This window comes from Acinonyx jubatus, chromosome C1 (genome assembly GCF_027475565.1).
Source record: "Acinonyx jubatus isolate Ajub_Pintada_27869175 chromosome C1, VMU_Ajub_asm_v1.0, whole genome shotgun sequence".
In the NCBI taxonomy this organism is placed as follows: domain Eukaryota; kingdom Metazoa; phylum Chordata; class Mammalia; order Carnivora; family Felidae; genus Acinonyx; species Acinonyx jubatus.
The window spans coordinates 84,132,744-84,150,111 of record NC_069381.1 but is presented as its reverse complement, the minus strand read 5'-3'; the positions used below and the strand labels follow the sequence as shown (position 1 = coordinate 84,150,111).

The window sequence follows — 17,368 nt, the reverse complement described above, 5'->3', positions numbered from 1 at the left end:
AGCCATCAGATTGTTCTCTGTAATTAAAAGTCTTGTTTCTTGCTTTGACTCTCATTTTTTTCCTTTGCTTGTTTGTTTTGTTCCTAAATTCCACGAGTGAAATCATATGGTATTTGTCTTTCTCTGTGATGTATTTCATTTAGCATTACAATCTCTAGTTCCATCCATGTCGTTGCAAAAGGCAAGATTTCACATTTTTATGACTGAGTAATATTCCATTTTGTATATGTACTACATCTTTATTCATTTATCAGTTGGTGGACACTTGGACTGCTATAAACATAGGGGTGCATGTATCCCTTTGAATTAGTGTTTTTGTGTTCTTTGGATAAATATCCAGTAGTTTGATTGCAGGATCATAGAGTGGTTCTATTTTTAACCTAAAAAAAAAAAAGTTTTTTATTTTGAGAGAGAAACAGAGTATGCGCATGCATGAGTGAGGAAGGGGTGGGGTGGGGGGGTAGGGAGAGCATCCCAAGCACCCTCCATGCTGTTAACACAGGGCCCAATGCAGGGCTCAAATTCATGCTGTGAGATCAGGACCTGAGCCAAAATCAAGAGTCGGGCACTTAACCAGCTGAGCCACCCAGGCGCCGCTCTATTTGTAACTTTTTGAGGAAACCCCACATTGTTATCCATATTGCTTCTTTATTTTAAACAGCTTTCCAAGAAAATATATAATGTCCCAAATGAGGACAAGAAATACTACAGACTCTTTCCATAGTTGCCTAGTTTGTAGGAGTAATTATGGCTCACAAGATTACCTTTCTTACTGTTCTTCTGGAATTGGAGAAGTCATTATAACAAGGGTATTCTTAGAAGCAAGACTTCTAGAGTTTTCTATATCATTGATTTTTGTATTCTTTTGATCTTGTATCCTCAACAGTTAAAAAACAAAAGAAAACGGTTTTAAAACACTTGGAGCTTGAATCTTTAACACATGAATATTTATTTGTGAATTGTATGCTTATACTACTATGCATATTATATACAGTATAGTTTACTGGTTAAGAAGGTGGAATCTGATGTTAGAATTTAAATCCTGTCTTTGTCAATGTGAATTGGTTCAGCCACTGAAACACAAAAAACAGGCATCTAACTCTTAATGCTTCAGTGTCTCTACTTGTAAAGTAAAGCAGTAATTTTATCTCCTTTACTGGGTTATTGTGAGGGTTAGGTAAGTTAATATATTTGTTTAGAATAGTGCCTGGGACATGATAAGTGATTTATTATTTTATCTATTAAATACTACTAATAGTATCACCTACTTTCAGACCTACTTTGAGACCACAGATCTGGTTAGTCTGGTGCTAGCAGATATTGTGATTAAAACATGATCTTTTTAGTTGAAGTAAAAAGAAACCATTTTATTTCATGACATTGAAATTGTGATATATCTGGTGTCTTTAAATGTTACTGTTGGGATTTAGTACATTCAAATAGATGCTTAACTGTGAGGATGTAAAATAAAATGAGTTAAATTAACATAAATTAGGCAAGAAACAAAATCATGCTGAAGGAAATAGGAGTGTTTTAAAAGATTGTGGCATGCTGACAAATAGAACATTTGATAATGTCATGGTGTCTTGTTCAGTTGAGTGTCCTGACTCTTGATTTTGGCTCAGGTCATGATCCCAAGGTCATGGGATTGATTCTGTGTCGGACTGTGTACTGAGCATGGTGCCTGCTTAAGATTCTCTCTTTCTCTTCCTCTGTCCCTCTTCCCTGTTTGCATGTGCCTTCTCATTACACATATGAGTAGAACGAATGAATAAATAGCTTCCATTTAAAACAAATTTGATAATTTCTTAAGTAAGATAGACAAAATAATTTCTTTGTTTTTGAAGACAGTAGGCAAGGATTCATTCATTCAATAAATATTTATTTAATGAATTTTACTATGGCCATACATTGTTCTAGTTGCAAGAGACAGCACTGAGCAAGACAAAGTCCTTGCCTGTATGGTGCTTATGTTTTGTGGTGAAAACTCCATTATGATTGCTAACTAGAGTATCTTTTAAACAGAACTGTTATCAAGAAGATGTTTTTGATGTCAAAGAAAATGCTTGTGGTGAAATCACTTAAACACTTTCAGAGTGTCTCATTCTGATTCTTGTGTGGGATAAACCTTTAGGGTCAAACATGATCAGTTTTCATCATTGAGGCTGTAATGTGAGGATTTTCTCCCATGAGAAAGTAGCTATCTAAGATCAGATGATTGGTTTATCTTGATAATGTTTAGCCCACAATGTGTATTCAGAGACAGATTTTATCTAGAGATAACATTTCTCAGTTAGACTCAATACTTCATTCACCATGTGGTTCTAAATTAATTTTTGCTTATTTTGTGTTAACTATTTTAAAAAATAATATATGAGCATGGGAAGCTTCCTAATGTATAGGAGGATATACTATCTAAATGTCCCTCCCGTGGTCCCCAGTTTTCTCCTCAGAGAAAATCATTGTTCAGAGTTTTTTATGCTATGTTCCAAAAATATTTAAAACATACACAGGATATATGTGTGTACATGTATAAATATGTGTGTTTGTATACATGAGTGTATATGTAATCATAAATAGTACATGCCCACTATTCTGTGCCTTGCTTTTTTTCATTCAGTAGTAGTATTATGGAATAGGTCCGTTTCTATGTATTAGAATGTTAATTTTTGTTATTTAATGACTTCTTAGTATTCCAGTATATGCAGGTACTATACTTAATTTAACTAGTGCTCTGTTAATGGATGATCAGGTTGTTTTCAATCTAGATATTCATACCGTGCTTCAGCAATTATATTTGAATATGTATCTTTATGTCCTTTTACCAGTAGATTTGTAAGATAAATTCTTATTTACTTATTTTCATTTTTTCTTTCTTTTTAAAAATTTATTTTAATTCTAGTATAGTTAACATATATAGTTAAGTTAGTTTCAGGTATATAATATAGTAATTCTGTAATTCTATTACTCAGTGCTCATCAAGATAAAGTGTACTCTTAATTTCCTTCACGGATTTCACCTATCCACTCATCCCCTTACCCTCTGGTAACTATCAGTTTGTTTTCTATAGTTAAGAGTCTTTTTTTTGGTTTGTCTCTTTCCTTTAGTCATTTGTTACTTAACTTCCACATATGAGTAGAATCATATGTTATTTTTCTCTGACTTACTGAACTTAGCATTATACTGTCTCGTTCTATCCAGGTTGTGAATGGCAAGATTTTTTTTTTTTTTTGAGCTGTATTCCATTGTGTATATATATATATATATACACCACATCTTCTTTATGTGAGATAAATTCTTAAAAGTAACTGGGTCAAAGATAATTTTGTCTGTCTGGTGATTATGATGAAAATTAGTATTTCCCTCATTATTGAGAAACATCAGCTTTGTATTTATAGTTGGTTTCCTCATCGATAAAATGTCTATTTCTTTATCCATTTGTTGAGATGTGTAGCCCTTAAAAAATGACATCATAAGCATTTTTTATATATATCTTGGTCACTAGTCTGCTGTGGGTTTTATATGTTAACGTACTGTTTTCCAATTTTTGCCTTGTCTTTTTATTCTTTACGGTACTTTTTAAAGAAAAAATTAAAACTTTACTAAAGTATAATTTATATACCATAAAATTCTCCCATGGTTAAGTTTACAGTACAGTAATTTTAATTAATTTATAGAGTTGTGAAACCATTATGACAGTCCAATTTTAGAGCATTTACATGTCCCCAGAAGGTTCCCTAGTGCTTATTTGTAGTTAATCCACACTCTTGCCCCCAGCCCTAGGCAAGTACTGATCTGCTTTCTGTCTATACATTTGCTTCACTGCATTTCATATGAATAGAATCATACAATATGAAGCTTTTGTTGTCTGTCTGCTTTCACCATGTTTGAGGTTTATCCAGGTTGTAGTGTGTATCACTAGTTCTTTTAATTGCTCAATAGTATATCATTGAATGCATATGCCACCATTTGTTTATCTCTTCACCATTTGATAGACATTTCAGTCACTTTCAGTTTTGGGCTATTACAAATAAAGCTGCTTGTGATTGTTTGTGTATAAGTCTTTGTATTTCTCTAAGGTGAATACCTAGAAATGGAATGGCTGGAGATATATATTTCATTTTTAAGAAACTACCAAACTTTTCCAAAAGTGGTTGAACCATCCATCAGCAGTCTGAGAATTCAAGATATATTATATTCTTGACAACAGCTGGTATGGTGAATTGTTTACTTTTAGCCATTCTAATAGGTATATAGAAATCTCTTATTGTGACTTCTAACATGCATTTTCCCTAATAGCTAATGAAGCTGAGAGCATTTTTTCATGTGCTTTTTTGTTATCAGTGTATTTATTTTGGTAAAATATCTATTTAATCTTTTGTCCATTTTTTTTTTAATGTTTATTTATTTTTGAGAGAGAGAGCATGAGTAAGGAAGGGGCAGAGAGAGAGGGAGACACGGAATCCAAAGCAAGCTCCAGGGTCTGAGCTGTCAACACAGAGCCCGATGCAGGACTGGAACTCATGAACCACGAAATCATGACCTGAGCCAAAGTTGGATGCTTAGCCAACTTAGCCACCCGTCACAAGTGCACTTCTTAATCCCATCAGCTATTTAGCCTATCCCCTCATCCCCCCTCCCTCTGTAACCATCAATTCTCTGTAAATAAGAGTCTCTTAATGTGTCTCTCTCTTATTCCCCCCCTTCCCCCCCCCTTAAATTCTACATGTGAATGAAATCATATGGTTATTTTTCTTTCTCTAACTTATTTTGCTTAAACTCTCTGGCTCCACCATTTTATTGCAAATGGCAAAATTTCATTCTTTATGGCTGAGTAATATTCCATTGTATATATATACCCCATCTTCTTTATCCATTCATCAATCAGTGGACACTTGGGCTACTTCTGTAACTTGGCTATTGTAAATAATGCTCTAATCGATATAGGGGTGCATGGAATTATTTTCTTAATTTCCTTTTCTGCTACTTTATTATTAGTGTATAGGAATAACCGATTTCTGTATATTAATTTTATATTCTGCAATTTTGTCGAATTCACTTATTCCAGTAGTTTTTTTGTAGAGCCTTTAGGGTTTTCTATGTTTGGTATCATGTCATCTGCAAATTGTGACTATTTAACTTATTACTTACCAATTTGGATGCCTTTTATTTTTTCTTGTCTACTGTGGCTAGGACTTCAGTAGTATGTCAAATAAAAGTACCTAGAGTGGATATCCTTGTGCTGTTTTTGATCTTAGGGGAAAAGGTTTCAATTTTTCGCTATTCAGTATGATGTTGGCTGTGAGTTTATCATATATGGCCTTTATTATGTTGAAATGTTTTCTCTAAACCAACTTTGTTGAAAATTTTTTATCATGAATGGATATTGGCTTTGTCAAATGATTTTTATTTAGTGATTGAGATATTTTTATTCTTATTTTTGTTAAAGTGGTGTTTCACATGTTGATTGTTTTGCAGGTATTGAACCATCCCTTGCATCCCAGGAATAAATCCCACTCAATCATGGTCAATGATCCTTTTAATAATGTTGTATGTGGTTTGCTAATATTTTGTTGAGGACTTTTATATCCATGTTCTTCAGGGATATGGCTTATAGTTTTCCTTTTTTGTAGTGTCTTTGTCTGGTTTTGATATGAGGGTAATGCTGGTCTTATAGAATGTATGTTTTGAGGCTTTCTTTCCTGTTCCTTTTTTTCGGAATAGACTAAAGAGAAAATAGGTATTAATTCTTCTTTAAATGTCAGAATTCACCTCTGAATCCATCTGGTTCTGGGTTTTAATTTGTTGGATATTTTTTGGTTGCTGTTATTTTTTTTTACTGGAAATTTGTTCAAATTTTCTGTTTCTTCCTAATTCAGTTTTGGAAGATTGTGTATATTTAGGGATCTGTCCTTGTCTTCTAGGTTGAATTTGTTGGTGTATAATTTTTCATTTTAGTTTCTTACAATCGTTTGTATTTCTATGGTGTCAGTTGCTACTTCTTTCACTTCTGATTTTATTTATTTGGTTCCTCTTTTGTTCTTGATGAGTCTAGTTAAAAGTTTGTCAATTTTGTTGATCTTTTCAAAGAACCAGCTGATTTCATTGATCTGTTCCAGTGTTTTTTTAGTCTCTGTTTCATTTATTTATTTGTGGTCTGATCTTTTATTTTTTTACTTGTACTGGCTTCGGCTTTGTTCTTTTTCTAGTTCCTTTACATGTAAAGTTAGATAGATTGAGATTTTTTTCTTGTCTTTTGAGGTAAGCCTTTAATCACTATAAATTTTCCTCTTTAGAATTGCTTTAGCTGCATCCTGTAGATTTTGGACTGGTGTGTTTTCATTTTATTTTACTTAGTGTATTTTTCTACTTCCTCTTTGATTTCTTCATTTACCCAGTGGGTATTTAGTAGTGTGTTGTTTAGCCTACATGTGTTTGTACTTTTTCCAATTTTTTTCTTGTAATTTCTTTCATAATGATTGTCAGAAACGATAATTGATAGGAGTTCAATCTTAACATTTATTGAGACTTGTTTTGTAGCCTAAGAGATATGTCCTGGAGAATGTACGTGTTTTGAAAAAAAATGTGTATTCTATTGGTTTCGGGTAGAATGTTCTGTACATATTTGTAAAGTTTATCTGGTCTAATATGTCAGGGTGCCTGGGTGGCTCAGTTGGGCATCCGACTGTTGATTTTTGGCTCAGGTCATAATCCTAGGGTTATGGGATCAAGCCCCATGTCAGGCTCTGTGCTGAACCTGGAGCCTACTTGGGATTCTCCCTCTCTCCTCCACTATTTCCTCTCCTCGCCCATATCCCTTCCTCGAGGTCTGTCTTTCTCTCACAAATAAAGATAAAAAATAAAATAAAAAAATTTTTAATATGTCATATAAAGATCCTGTTTCCTAATTGATTTTTTGCCTGGATACAGTATCCATTGTTGTAAGTGGGGCGTTAAAGTCCCCTACTATTGTTGTATTATTGTCAATTTCTCCCTTTATGTTTGTTAATATTTGCTTTATGTATTTAAGTGCTCCAGTGTTGAGTGGGTAGATATTTACAGTTCTGTTCCCTTTAAGGATTGATCCCTTTATTATCATGTAACGACCTTCTTTGTCTCTTGTTACACTTTAATGTCTGTGTTGTGTGATGTAAGTATTGCTACCTAGGCTTTTTTTTGTTTCCATTTGCCTGGAATATCTTTTTCTTCACTTCACTTTCAGTCTTTATGTGTCTTTAGGTCTGAAGTGAGTCTCTTGTAGGCAGCATATAGATGGGGCTTGTTATGTTATGGGAACATTCCATCACCCTGTATCTTGATGGGGCCATTTAGATCCTTTACGTTTTTAAAGTAATTCTTGATAAGTATGTACTTATTGCCATTTTATTGTTTTCTGGTTGCTCTTGTAGTTCTTCTGTGTTCCTTTCTTCAGTTGCTCTCTTCCCTTGTGATTGATGACTTTCTTTAGTGTTATGCTTGGATTTCTTTCTCTTATGTGTACCTGCTATAGGTTTTTGGTTTATACTTACCATGAAGTTCATATATAACACTCTGAGTATATAACAGTTTATATTATCTTGATAGTCAATTTTAAAGACATTGTAAATGAACTTTATTTTTACTCCCTCCCCTTCACATTTTTTGTATAAGTTTTTATAGTGTCCATCTTTTTAAAAAAATTTTTTAACGTTTATTTTTGAGAGAGGGAGAGACAGAGTGCAAGTGGGAGAAGAGCAGAGAGAGGGAGACACAATTGAAGCAGGCTCCAGGCTCTAACCTGTCAGCACAGAGCCCAACGCAGGGCTCGAACTCACAGAACTGAACCGTGAGATCATGACCTGAGCCGAAGTCGGACACTTAACTGACTGAGCCACCCAGGAGCCCCTCATAGTTTCCATCTTTTTATTTTGTGACTCCCCTTAACTAATTTTTTTTTAGAAATAATTGAATTTAGTACTTTTCTAACCTTCATACTAACTTTGTAAGTGATTGCTTAATTATCTTTACTGTTTGTTTGCTTTTATTCATGAAAGTTTTTCTTTTCCTAATTTTCTTTTAATTATGGCCCTTTCTTTTCCACTTAGAGGAGTCTGTTTAACATTTCTTTTAAGGCTGGTTTAGTGATGATGAACTCCTTTAACTTTCGTTTGGGAAACACTCTTAACCTTGCTGGGTAGAATATTCTTGGGTGTACTTTTTTTTTTTTTCCTCCCTGTCAGCACTTTGAATATATCATGCCACTCCCTTCTGGCTTGCAACGTTTCTGATGAGAAATTAACCGATAACTTTATGGGATTCCTTTGTAGCAACCAGTTGCTTCTCTCCTATTTAAAAAGTTCTGTATCTTTACTCTTTGTTATTTTAATTATGTGTCACGTTATGGACCTCCTTGGGTTCATCTTGTTTGGAGCTGTGCTTCCTGGACCTGGATATCTGTTTCCTTCCCCAGGTTATGTATTTTCAGGTATTATTTATCAAATAAGATTTCTGCGCTTTTCTCTTTCTCTTCTTCTGGGATCTTTTTGATGCGACTGTTTGCTCTCTTGATGTTGTCCAGGAATCCCTTAATCTATCCTCATTTTTTATTTTATTTTATTTTTTAACATTTATTTATTTTTCAGAGACAGAGGCAGAGCATGAGCAGGGGAGGGGGAGAGAGAGAGAGAGATACAGAATCTGAAGCAGGCTCCAGGCTCTGAGCCTGACACGGGGCTTGAACTCATGAACTGCAAGACCATGTCCTGAGCTGAAGTCGGGCACTCAACCGACTGAGCCACCCAGTCGCCCCCTCATTTTTTAAAAAGTCTTTTATCTTGGACACCTGGCTGACTCAGTTGGTAGAGCATGCAACTCTTGATCTTAGGGTCATGAGTTCAGGCCCCATGTTGGGGGTAGAGTTTACCTAAAAGAAACTTTTTGTTTTTTGCTGTTCATCTTGGCTGCTTTCCATTACCCTGTCAGGTTGCTGATTTGTTCCTTTGCATTTGCTAATCTGCTGTTGATTCTTCTACTGTATTTTACATTCAGTTGTTAATACAGTTCTGATTAGTTTTTGTGTATTTTCTCTTTGTTGAATTCTGAGTTCATCCATTCTTCTCCACAGTCCAGGGAGCATCTTTCTGACCATTACTTCAAAATCTTTATCAGATAGATTAGTTATTTCTGTTTCATTTAGTTCTTTTCTGAGCTTTTGTCTTGGTCTTTTCATTTGGAGCATATTTCTCTCTCCTTTTGCTTGACTTTCTGTGTTTACTTCTCTGAGTTTGGTGCAACAGCTATTTCTCCTAAACTTAAAGGAATCTTCTTGTGTATGGTCATCTCCTGTGTAGATTGTGTATACCTGGTGACCTTGGCTGGCTGGCTGGAGGTATGGCTTGTGTGGGCTGGGCATCATGGGGTACTTTGTCCTGCAGCTGCCATGGTGGGAGGTCCTGAACTGAAGCAGGCAGGAACCAGGGTGGTCCCAGAGCTCTCCATGCAGAGGGTATCCTCCCAGGACAACTGAAACTGAAGTGGACACTGGCCAGGGCTTCCCATGTCACTCTACACAGAAGGCACCCCGATAAGTCATCTGGAGACGATGTGGCAGTGGGTTTGGAGGTCCTGAGGTATTCTTTACTAGGGGTGCCCTGGCAAGATGTCTGCAGCTAAAGTGGTGAGGGCCTGGAGTGTTCTGGGGTGCTTTGCCCCTCCTGTTACTGTGGCAAATGGTGGGAGTACAGTGAGTGCTGATTAGGGGTGTTCTGGTGTGCACCATGCTGGGGTCGCTGAAGCAGTCTTCCAGCTAGGGTGGCCAAACCGTGTTCTCATCCACACTGTCAGGGCTGAGCAAAATAAACTGTGCCACTTGCCAGCCCCTCCAACCCAGAGAGAGTTCCAATAGTTCCCTCCACCATGTGGCAGAATTCTAGGGCTGGATCTTTTATTCTAGTTGCTCTTTTAAATTGCAGCTTTTTTCTTGTTTCCCAAGGTGTCTGGAAGTGGTGTGGGCTAGGAGCCCAGGGCTGGCTGAGGTACCCTGTCCCCGTCTGCGCTATCAAGGTGGAGGGGGAATGTAAACAGTCCTCACCAGCCCTTGTGGCTCGGAGAGGGTACAGCAGCTCTCTTGCTTTTGGCAGAATTCTAGGACTTGATCTTTTTTTTTTTTTTTTTTCAACATTTATTTATTTTTGGGACAGAGAGAGACAGAGCATGAACAGGGGAGGGGCAGAGAGAGAGGGAGACACAGAATCGGAAACAGGCTCCAGGCTCTGAGCCATCAGCCCAGAGCCAGATGCGGGGCTCGAACTCCCGGACCGCGAGATCGTGACCTGGCTGAAGTCGGACGCTTAACCAACTGCGCCACCCAGGCGCCCCTCTAGGACTTGATCTTTTATATTCTAGCTCTTCTTTTAATCTGAGGCTTTTTTCTGTGCGTAGGGCAGGTGAATCAGCTCACAGTTACTCAGTACTATCCTTCCCCAGTGTAGTTCGCAGTGTTGACATTGGGTGTTTCCCTTTCCCTGTCTCCACCTTTTGCCATTCTCTGTCTATATTTGTTATGCACAAGTTGTTCATTCAGCCTTCAGCATCTTCAGGAGGAATTGCTCTATAAAGAGGTAGATTTGGTGTGTCTCTGGAGGAGGTGAGTTCAGGGTCTTTCTACATTGTCCTCTTCCTGCGTTGCCATCAAAATCAACAAGTTTCTGTTTCCTTTCAGCATTTTGAAGAGGTTATCCTGTGTTGCCTGGATTGAATAGTTTCTGGCAAGTCATTAGTAGTCATTTTTTTAGCACTTTTCCTCTTTAGAAAGTGACTTTTTCTCTGGGTGTTTTTCACATTTCCTTTTTTTTTCGTTTTTTTCAGCAACTTATTTATAATATATTTTGGTGTGGTACATGTATATCATTATCCACTTAGGGCTTTTATTGAGGATCTGTGTATCAGGGGTTTATGGTTGACAACTTGGAAATTCTGGTCATTATTTTTCTTCACTTTTTTTCCTATTATTTTCTTTCAATATTCCATTTATACATGGTTGATCCCATATTTTTCTGTTGAGACTGTTCATTATTTTATGCTTTTACAGTCAAATGCTATGTTTTAAAGTCACCTATCTTTTTTTTTCCTGCAGTGTTTAATATGCTGTTATTTCTGTCCAGTTAGAAATTTGTGTTTGAGGTATTGAATTTGCCATCGCTGCAAGTTCCATTTCATTCTTTTTTATATTTTTCATTTTTCTCATACTTTCAATTTCCATTAAATTCTTTTTGATCGTTATCTTTGTTCTAACATCTCTGTCCTTGTCCTGTTATCATTTCTGTCATTTCTGGATCTGTTTCCATTGACTCTTTCCTTGGTGTTACATTTTCTTAATGTCATCTCTAGTAATTTTTGATAGACTGTGGAACACTGTCAGTGGTTACATTGTTGACTGTATGTGTTTTGTTATCTTCCTTTAAAGAGTGGCTGGTAGGATTGCCTGGGTGGCTCAGTTGGTTAAACTTCCAAATTCATCTCAGGTCATGATCTCATGGTTCATGAGTTTGAACCCTGCATTGGGCTCTGCACTGACAGCTCAGAGCCTAAAGCCTGCTTCAGATTCTGTGTCTCCTGTCTCTCTGCCCCTCCCCTGCTCATATCCTGTCTCTCTCTCTCTCAAAAATAAATATTTAAAAAAATTTTTTTCTTAATAAAATAAAGAGTGGCTGGTATTTAAGTTAGTTGTGGGTTCCCTTGATCCCTTTGGAGCATTCTAGGTTTCTTTCATTTTTTTTCTTTAGCTTTACTTGGGTGCATCTAAAGTAGCTTTTACTCAAGAGATAGTTCAGCCCTTCTACAAAGCTGTGATCCTTTGTGGCTCTTCACTGATTACCATGTGTCTCCATGATTATGAACCTTAGAAATTGTTCATGTGAAAATTCCCATTTCTTTTTTTTTTTTTTTTTTAACTTTTTTAATGTTGATTGATTTTTGAGAGAGAGAGAGCGCGAGCGAGCAGGGCAGGGGCAGAGAGAGAAGGAGACACAGAATCCGAAGCAGGCTCCAGGCTCTGAGCTGCCAGCATAGAGCCCACTGTGGGCTCGAACCCACGAAGTGTGAGATCATGATCTGAGCTGAAGTCAGATGCTCAACCGACTGAGCCACCTAGGCACCCCTCCCATTTCTTTTTTTTAGTCTTGGGGCATTTTTCCCTATGCATGTGGCCAGTACTAAGCAAAAATTCTAAGGGATCCATGTGCAGATTTCCAGAGATTTTCCTTTATAGCTTCTTTCTCATCAGAATTCTGCCCTTTAACTTTCACTTACCCCAAACTCCCTAAATTCTGATGTTGATCTATGTTTTCCCTCTGTACCTGAATTTAGGGTGTGCCTCCAGTTGGAAAGCTGGGTCATTGATGGGGAATTACATTTCTCTCAAAGGTTACATACAACCTGTGCATTGTCTGTTCAGTATTTGAGACCATTCTTTTTATTTTATACAGTTTCTAATTTGTGATTGGTGCTGAAAATTATCTTATGAATTGCTATCTGATACTTTAATATTCCTCACCCATATTTCTTTTTTTTTTAATTTTTCAATGTTTATTTTTGTGAGAGAGAAACAGACTACAAGTGGGGGAGGGGCAGAGAGAGAGGGAGACACAGTATCTAAAGTAAGTTCCAGGCTCTGAGCTGTCAGCACAGAACCTGATGTGGGGCTCAAACTCATGGACTGAGAGATCATGACCTGAGCCGAAGTTGGATGCTTAACCGACTGAGCCACCCAGGCACTCCATATTTATTTTTCTATAAGGAATATTAGAGTCAACTTGTTTCACTTTAAAAACTCCTTTTTGTGTTTAAGGTTGTCATGTGAAATGCATGGATTAATGTAGGGAGAACTAATATGTTTGGAATATTGAAGCTTGATAGTACAGTAGTATATACCTTTTTAATTTGTAGTTTTAACCTATGAAATTAGTATCTATTCCTATTTTATTGACTTTTTACCAAAAGTAGATATTTTATGTTTTCTCCTGCCTTTTCCTTTTGTATGCAAGTGGTCATAATTTTTTTTCCATCTATTAGTTTGATTATGTGTATACATTTTTCTGATATAGAACCCATTTATAAATTCCTGGTGTGAAACATTCTCAGTCATCTATTTTAGTTTGGATTTTGTATAGATTCTTGGGTTACTTTTGTTTTAAAATTCTAATTCCTAGCCTTTCATTTAGAAACCATAAATATAACAGACTTTGAAAATTCTTGAAAAGGGAAGAATTCTCAGAATACATGCTGTAATATGCATCATTGTTATAAATAGGGAGAAAACTTTTAGAACTATGACATTTGCTTATTTAAAAATTTTTGGGGTGACTAGGTGGCTCAGTCGGTTAAGCATCTGACTTCAGCTCAGGTCATGATCTCGTGGTTCATGAGTTCAAGCCCCATGTCTGGCTCTGTGCTGACAGCTCAGAGCCTGGAGTCTGCTTTGGATTCTGTGACTCCCTCTCTCTCTGCCCCTCCCTGGCTCATGCTCTGTCTCTCTCAAAAAATAAATAAAAGTTAAAAAAAATTTTTTTTGAGTATATTTATTTATCTTGAGAGAGAGCGTAAGCAGGAGAGGGGCAGAGAAAGGATCCCAAGCAGTCTCTGCACTGTCAGCACAGAGCCTGACAGGGGGGTGGTAAGCTCAAACTCGCAAACTGTGAGATTGTGACGTGAGCTGAAATCAAGAGTTGGATACTCCAGGTGCCTGGGTGGCTCAGTTGGTTAAGCGTTCGATTTCGGCTCAGGTCACGATCTCGCAGTTTGTGGGTTCGAGTCTCATGTTGGGCTCTCTGCTGACAGCTCAGAACCTGGAGCCTGCTTCGGATTCTGTGTCTCCCTCTCTGCCCCTCCCCTGCTTGCTCTCTCTCTCTCTGTCTCTCAAAAATAAACATTAAAAAAAAAAAGCGTTGGATGCTCAACCAACTGAGCCACCCAGGTGCCCTGATACTTATTTAAGTGCTGGGGTTAGAAGGCATTGACCCCTGCATTGTCAAAAAATCATGTATAACTTTTGACTTCTCTCAAATTTAACTACTGTATTTCATATATATATGTATGTGTGTGTGAAAAAAATATATATATATTTTCCCCCTGTCTTTCCCATGAATGTATTTTATATTGTGATTGAAACATAAGAAGTTGCCAAATGATTACAAACAAAGAGAATGTAGAGGAAGCATACAGGTAGGCTGGACTCTCCCCTGCTTTTGGCACTCCTCATTCCACTCCCTGTGTGCATGGTTAGTTCACTGAGGCCTGAGCTGAGAGGCAGTAAAGGAACCGGCTCTGGAGAGAGATTCTTGCTGAAGTGGCAGGGCCAGTTACTGGTTGTAGTTGGGCAAGGATCACAGAACGAAAGATACCACACCACTGGAGGGTCTGGGGAAACCCCAGAACAACAAGGAGGGAGCCTGCAGTGAAGAGCAGACAGCAGGCAGGGGTGCCGTCCACCATGGTGGATGTTCTCTGAGGTGGTGAGCTAAAATCCCCAGGGAACTAGCAGCTTATTGCTTGCCAGCATTTCCTGTAAGCAGAAACTAGGGAGTCAAGTGGATAAGGAGTAGGGTGTTACTTCAGGATCCAGCTTTGCTAACTGGGCGGGGATGAGGAGACAGATGGTACTGCATTCTACTGGTGTACTGTATTTATTGACCAAAGTCTGTATAAATAGCCCCTACAGTTCAAACCCATGTTGTACAAGGATTGGCTGCATTAGTGTTTGTTTTTGTTTCAAAATAATTGTTAAGAGATCACGTTGCACTGTTCATCTTGCTTCTATCACAGGAATATTTTTGGCAAGGAGAAATAGGATTTTTGTTGTTGTTAAATCTCTTCAGGAAAATGTTCTTGTGTTATAAAATAACTTGTTGAAACTGTTCTTCTATGTTCTAGATACATGAGAAAGAAGTTTTAACCATCCATCTCTATATGGAACTGCCTCCGTTCTCACTAACTCAGTTACATGAGGTGTTTTCCCTCTTCACAGGTTCAGTTTAACTTGCAGTTTACAAAACCAAATACGTCACTAGGAGATGTTCAAACAGGAACAGCTATTAGTATGCCTTGCTCAACTGATAAGGAAAAGTAAGTACTTGTCATAAAATTTAATGTTTGCACTTTTGAAAGTCATCCTAAATAATTTTTATCAGTGTTTGAAAGCTTTGATGCCCACTTATTTATCTGTGACATTTTAAGTTACTGATGAGTGGGATTGAAGCTAGAGTCACTTTTCTTTGTAAGAAATAGATTTCCCTGGGCGCCTTGGTGGCTCAGTTGGTTAAGCATCTGACTCTTGATTTTGACTCAGGTCATGGTCTCACCGTTCATGGGATCAGGCCCTGTGTTTGGCTCTATGCTGACAGCATGGAGCCTGCTTGGGATATATTCATTCATTCTCTCTCTCTCTCTCTCTCTCTCTCTCAAAATAAATAAACATTAAAAAAAGATTTTCCATAATTTTTTTAAACTGTAAGATACAGTTAAACATACAGTAAAATTTTATTTTTTAAGAAACTTTCCTACATAACTGAAGATCTCCCTTTCATATGCTTTTGGGCAAGTAGATTAGAAATCTTTCTAATTCCTCTTACTTGGTGGTTTTTTTTTTTGTTTTCCTGTATGGCTGTGTTTGCCTCTGGAAAGCTCTCCATTTTTCTGAATTAATGCTGCTAGTGTAAAGTGCTCTGAGACGCCAGCTCTTTCAAACTGCTAGAATTCTTTGCTGAGAATAACAAGGCTTGTGAGATTGTCCCATACCTAACAAAATAAGCTTTAATTTGTGACTTCTGTTTTGCCTACTCAGAAATTCCTTCCTATTTTTTAGACCTGACACAGGTTTTACATAGTGAAGTTTGTAACGCATGAAAACTTGTTTCTGGGTATTCTTCATGTTTGTAACATTTTTTTCTTATTAACTCTTCTTAGTTAAAATTTAATCACTTTAAGGCCTGCCATGAGCTGGCTCTTATTCATTGGCTTCTAAAATTGGCACCAATGCGAGTATTATGGTAGTTGGTGAGCCTCTTTTTAAAAAAAAGTCAGAATTCTTTGAAGTCCTGAAATTTTTATATAATCTCACACTTGTTCAGGAGGTGGAGCACCTGCAAATCGTATTAATGGTAGAACTTCGTGTTGATACAGTTAACTCTCATACACCCAACAGCAGTTTTACTTGCAGAAAATATGATGATCATATTTGTGGTACAAAATCAAACATAATCGTGTGTCCATAAAATAGGACTGGTCAGCTATTTTGACTGTTATCTCTTTTAGTTTTGTTTTCCTTTATTCATTGTCAGCTAGGAAAAAGTGGCAGTGGGTATCAAAGGTTAAAAGTTAAAATTGAAGGAAATACCTGTTCACCTACTTAATTCTTCTCTGAAAATTGGAAAAAGACCATTTAATTTTAAGAATGTAATGTCATTGTTTTACAAGTGCCTTTAATTTCTTGTTATAAGGAACTACTAGAGAAACTTAACACTGGATGGATTTAGAAAGTAGGACTATGGTAGTAGAAAAGGGTAATATATGACTACATAAATGCCCCTCCCTGTTTTTTCGCAGTTGATACTTGTATTTATCTGACTAGAATTCATTATTGTGTATTAATTTTAATAGTGCTTATTAGTGACAACTGAAGTATTAAAATTTTGAAGAGCTTTTGGCAAAGGAAAAATGTTACTCATTAAATACAAGATGAAATAGAAGTTGTTAAATAATAAGGGTATTCTTGAAGCATAAACATGTGTTTTCATCATGTATCATCACTTAAGTGCTGCTGTTTTACAATTTCATAGTACTAGACTTTCATTTGGCCTACATTCTTAAAAAGAATTTTTTTTTAATGTTTATTTTTGAGAGAGAGTGAGTGGGGAAGGGACAGAGAGAGAGGGAGACAAAGAATTTGAAGCAGGCTCCAGGCTCCTAGCTGTCAGCACAGAGCCTGACGTAGGGCTCGAACCCACAAACCACGAGATCATGACTTGAGCTGAAGTCAGATGCTCAAATCGACTGAGCCACCCATGCCCTACTAGCCTACATTCTTTATCTTAGCTCTTTGACTTATTAGTGCTACTTAGTTTATTGGGAAGAAGGGTATTTTGGCTTGTGGATAAATTGTTTGCTTAAAAAAGCACTGAAGAGGGGTGCCTGGGTGCTCAGTCAGTTAAACTCAGTCGTTTGACTCAGGTCATGATCTCACAGTTCGTGAGTTTGAGCCCCGCTTCGGGCTCTGTGCTAATAGCTCAGAGCCTAGATCCTGCTTAGAGTTCTGCAGCTCCTTCTCTCTTTGCCCTTCCCTGCTCACGTTCTGTCTCTATCTCAAAAATAAACAAACATTAAAAAGAAATTAAAA

At 37.1% G+C, this 17,368-nt stretch overlaps 1 protein-coding gene across 2 annotated transcripts in view; it reads left to right on the top strand.

The window, feature by feature from the left end:
* SASS6 (SAS-6 centriolar assembly protein) overlaps positions 1–17,368 on the top strand; it is a 56,955-nt gene that overhangs the window by 37,248 nt on the left and 2,339 nt on the right. For both annotated transcript variants that reach the window (XM_015073835.3, XM_027058498.2), the window contains one exon: positions 15,002–15,099. In XM_015073835.3, the coding sequence (XP_014929321.1) occupies positions 15,002–15,099 (98 nt within the window). The remainder of the gene's footprint in view (positions 1–15,001; positions 15,100–17,368) is intronic.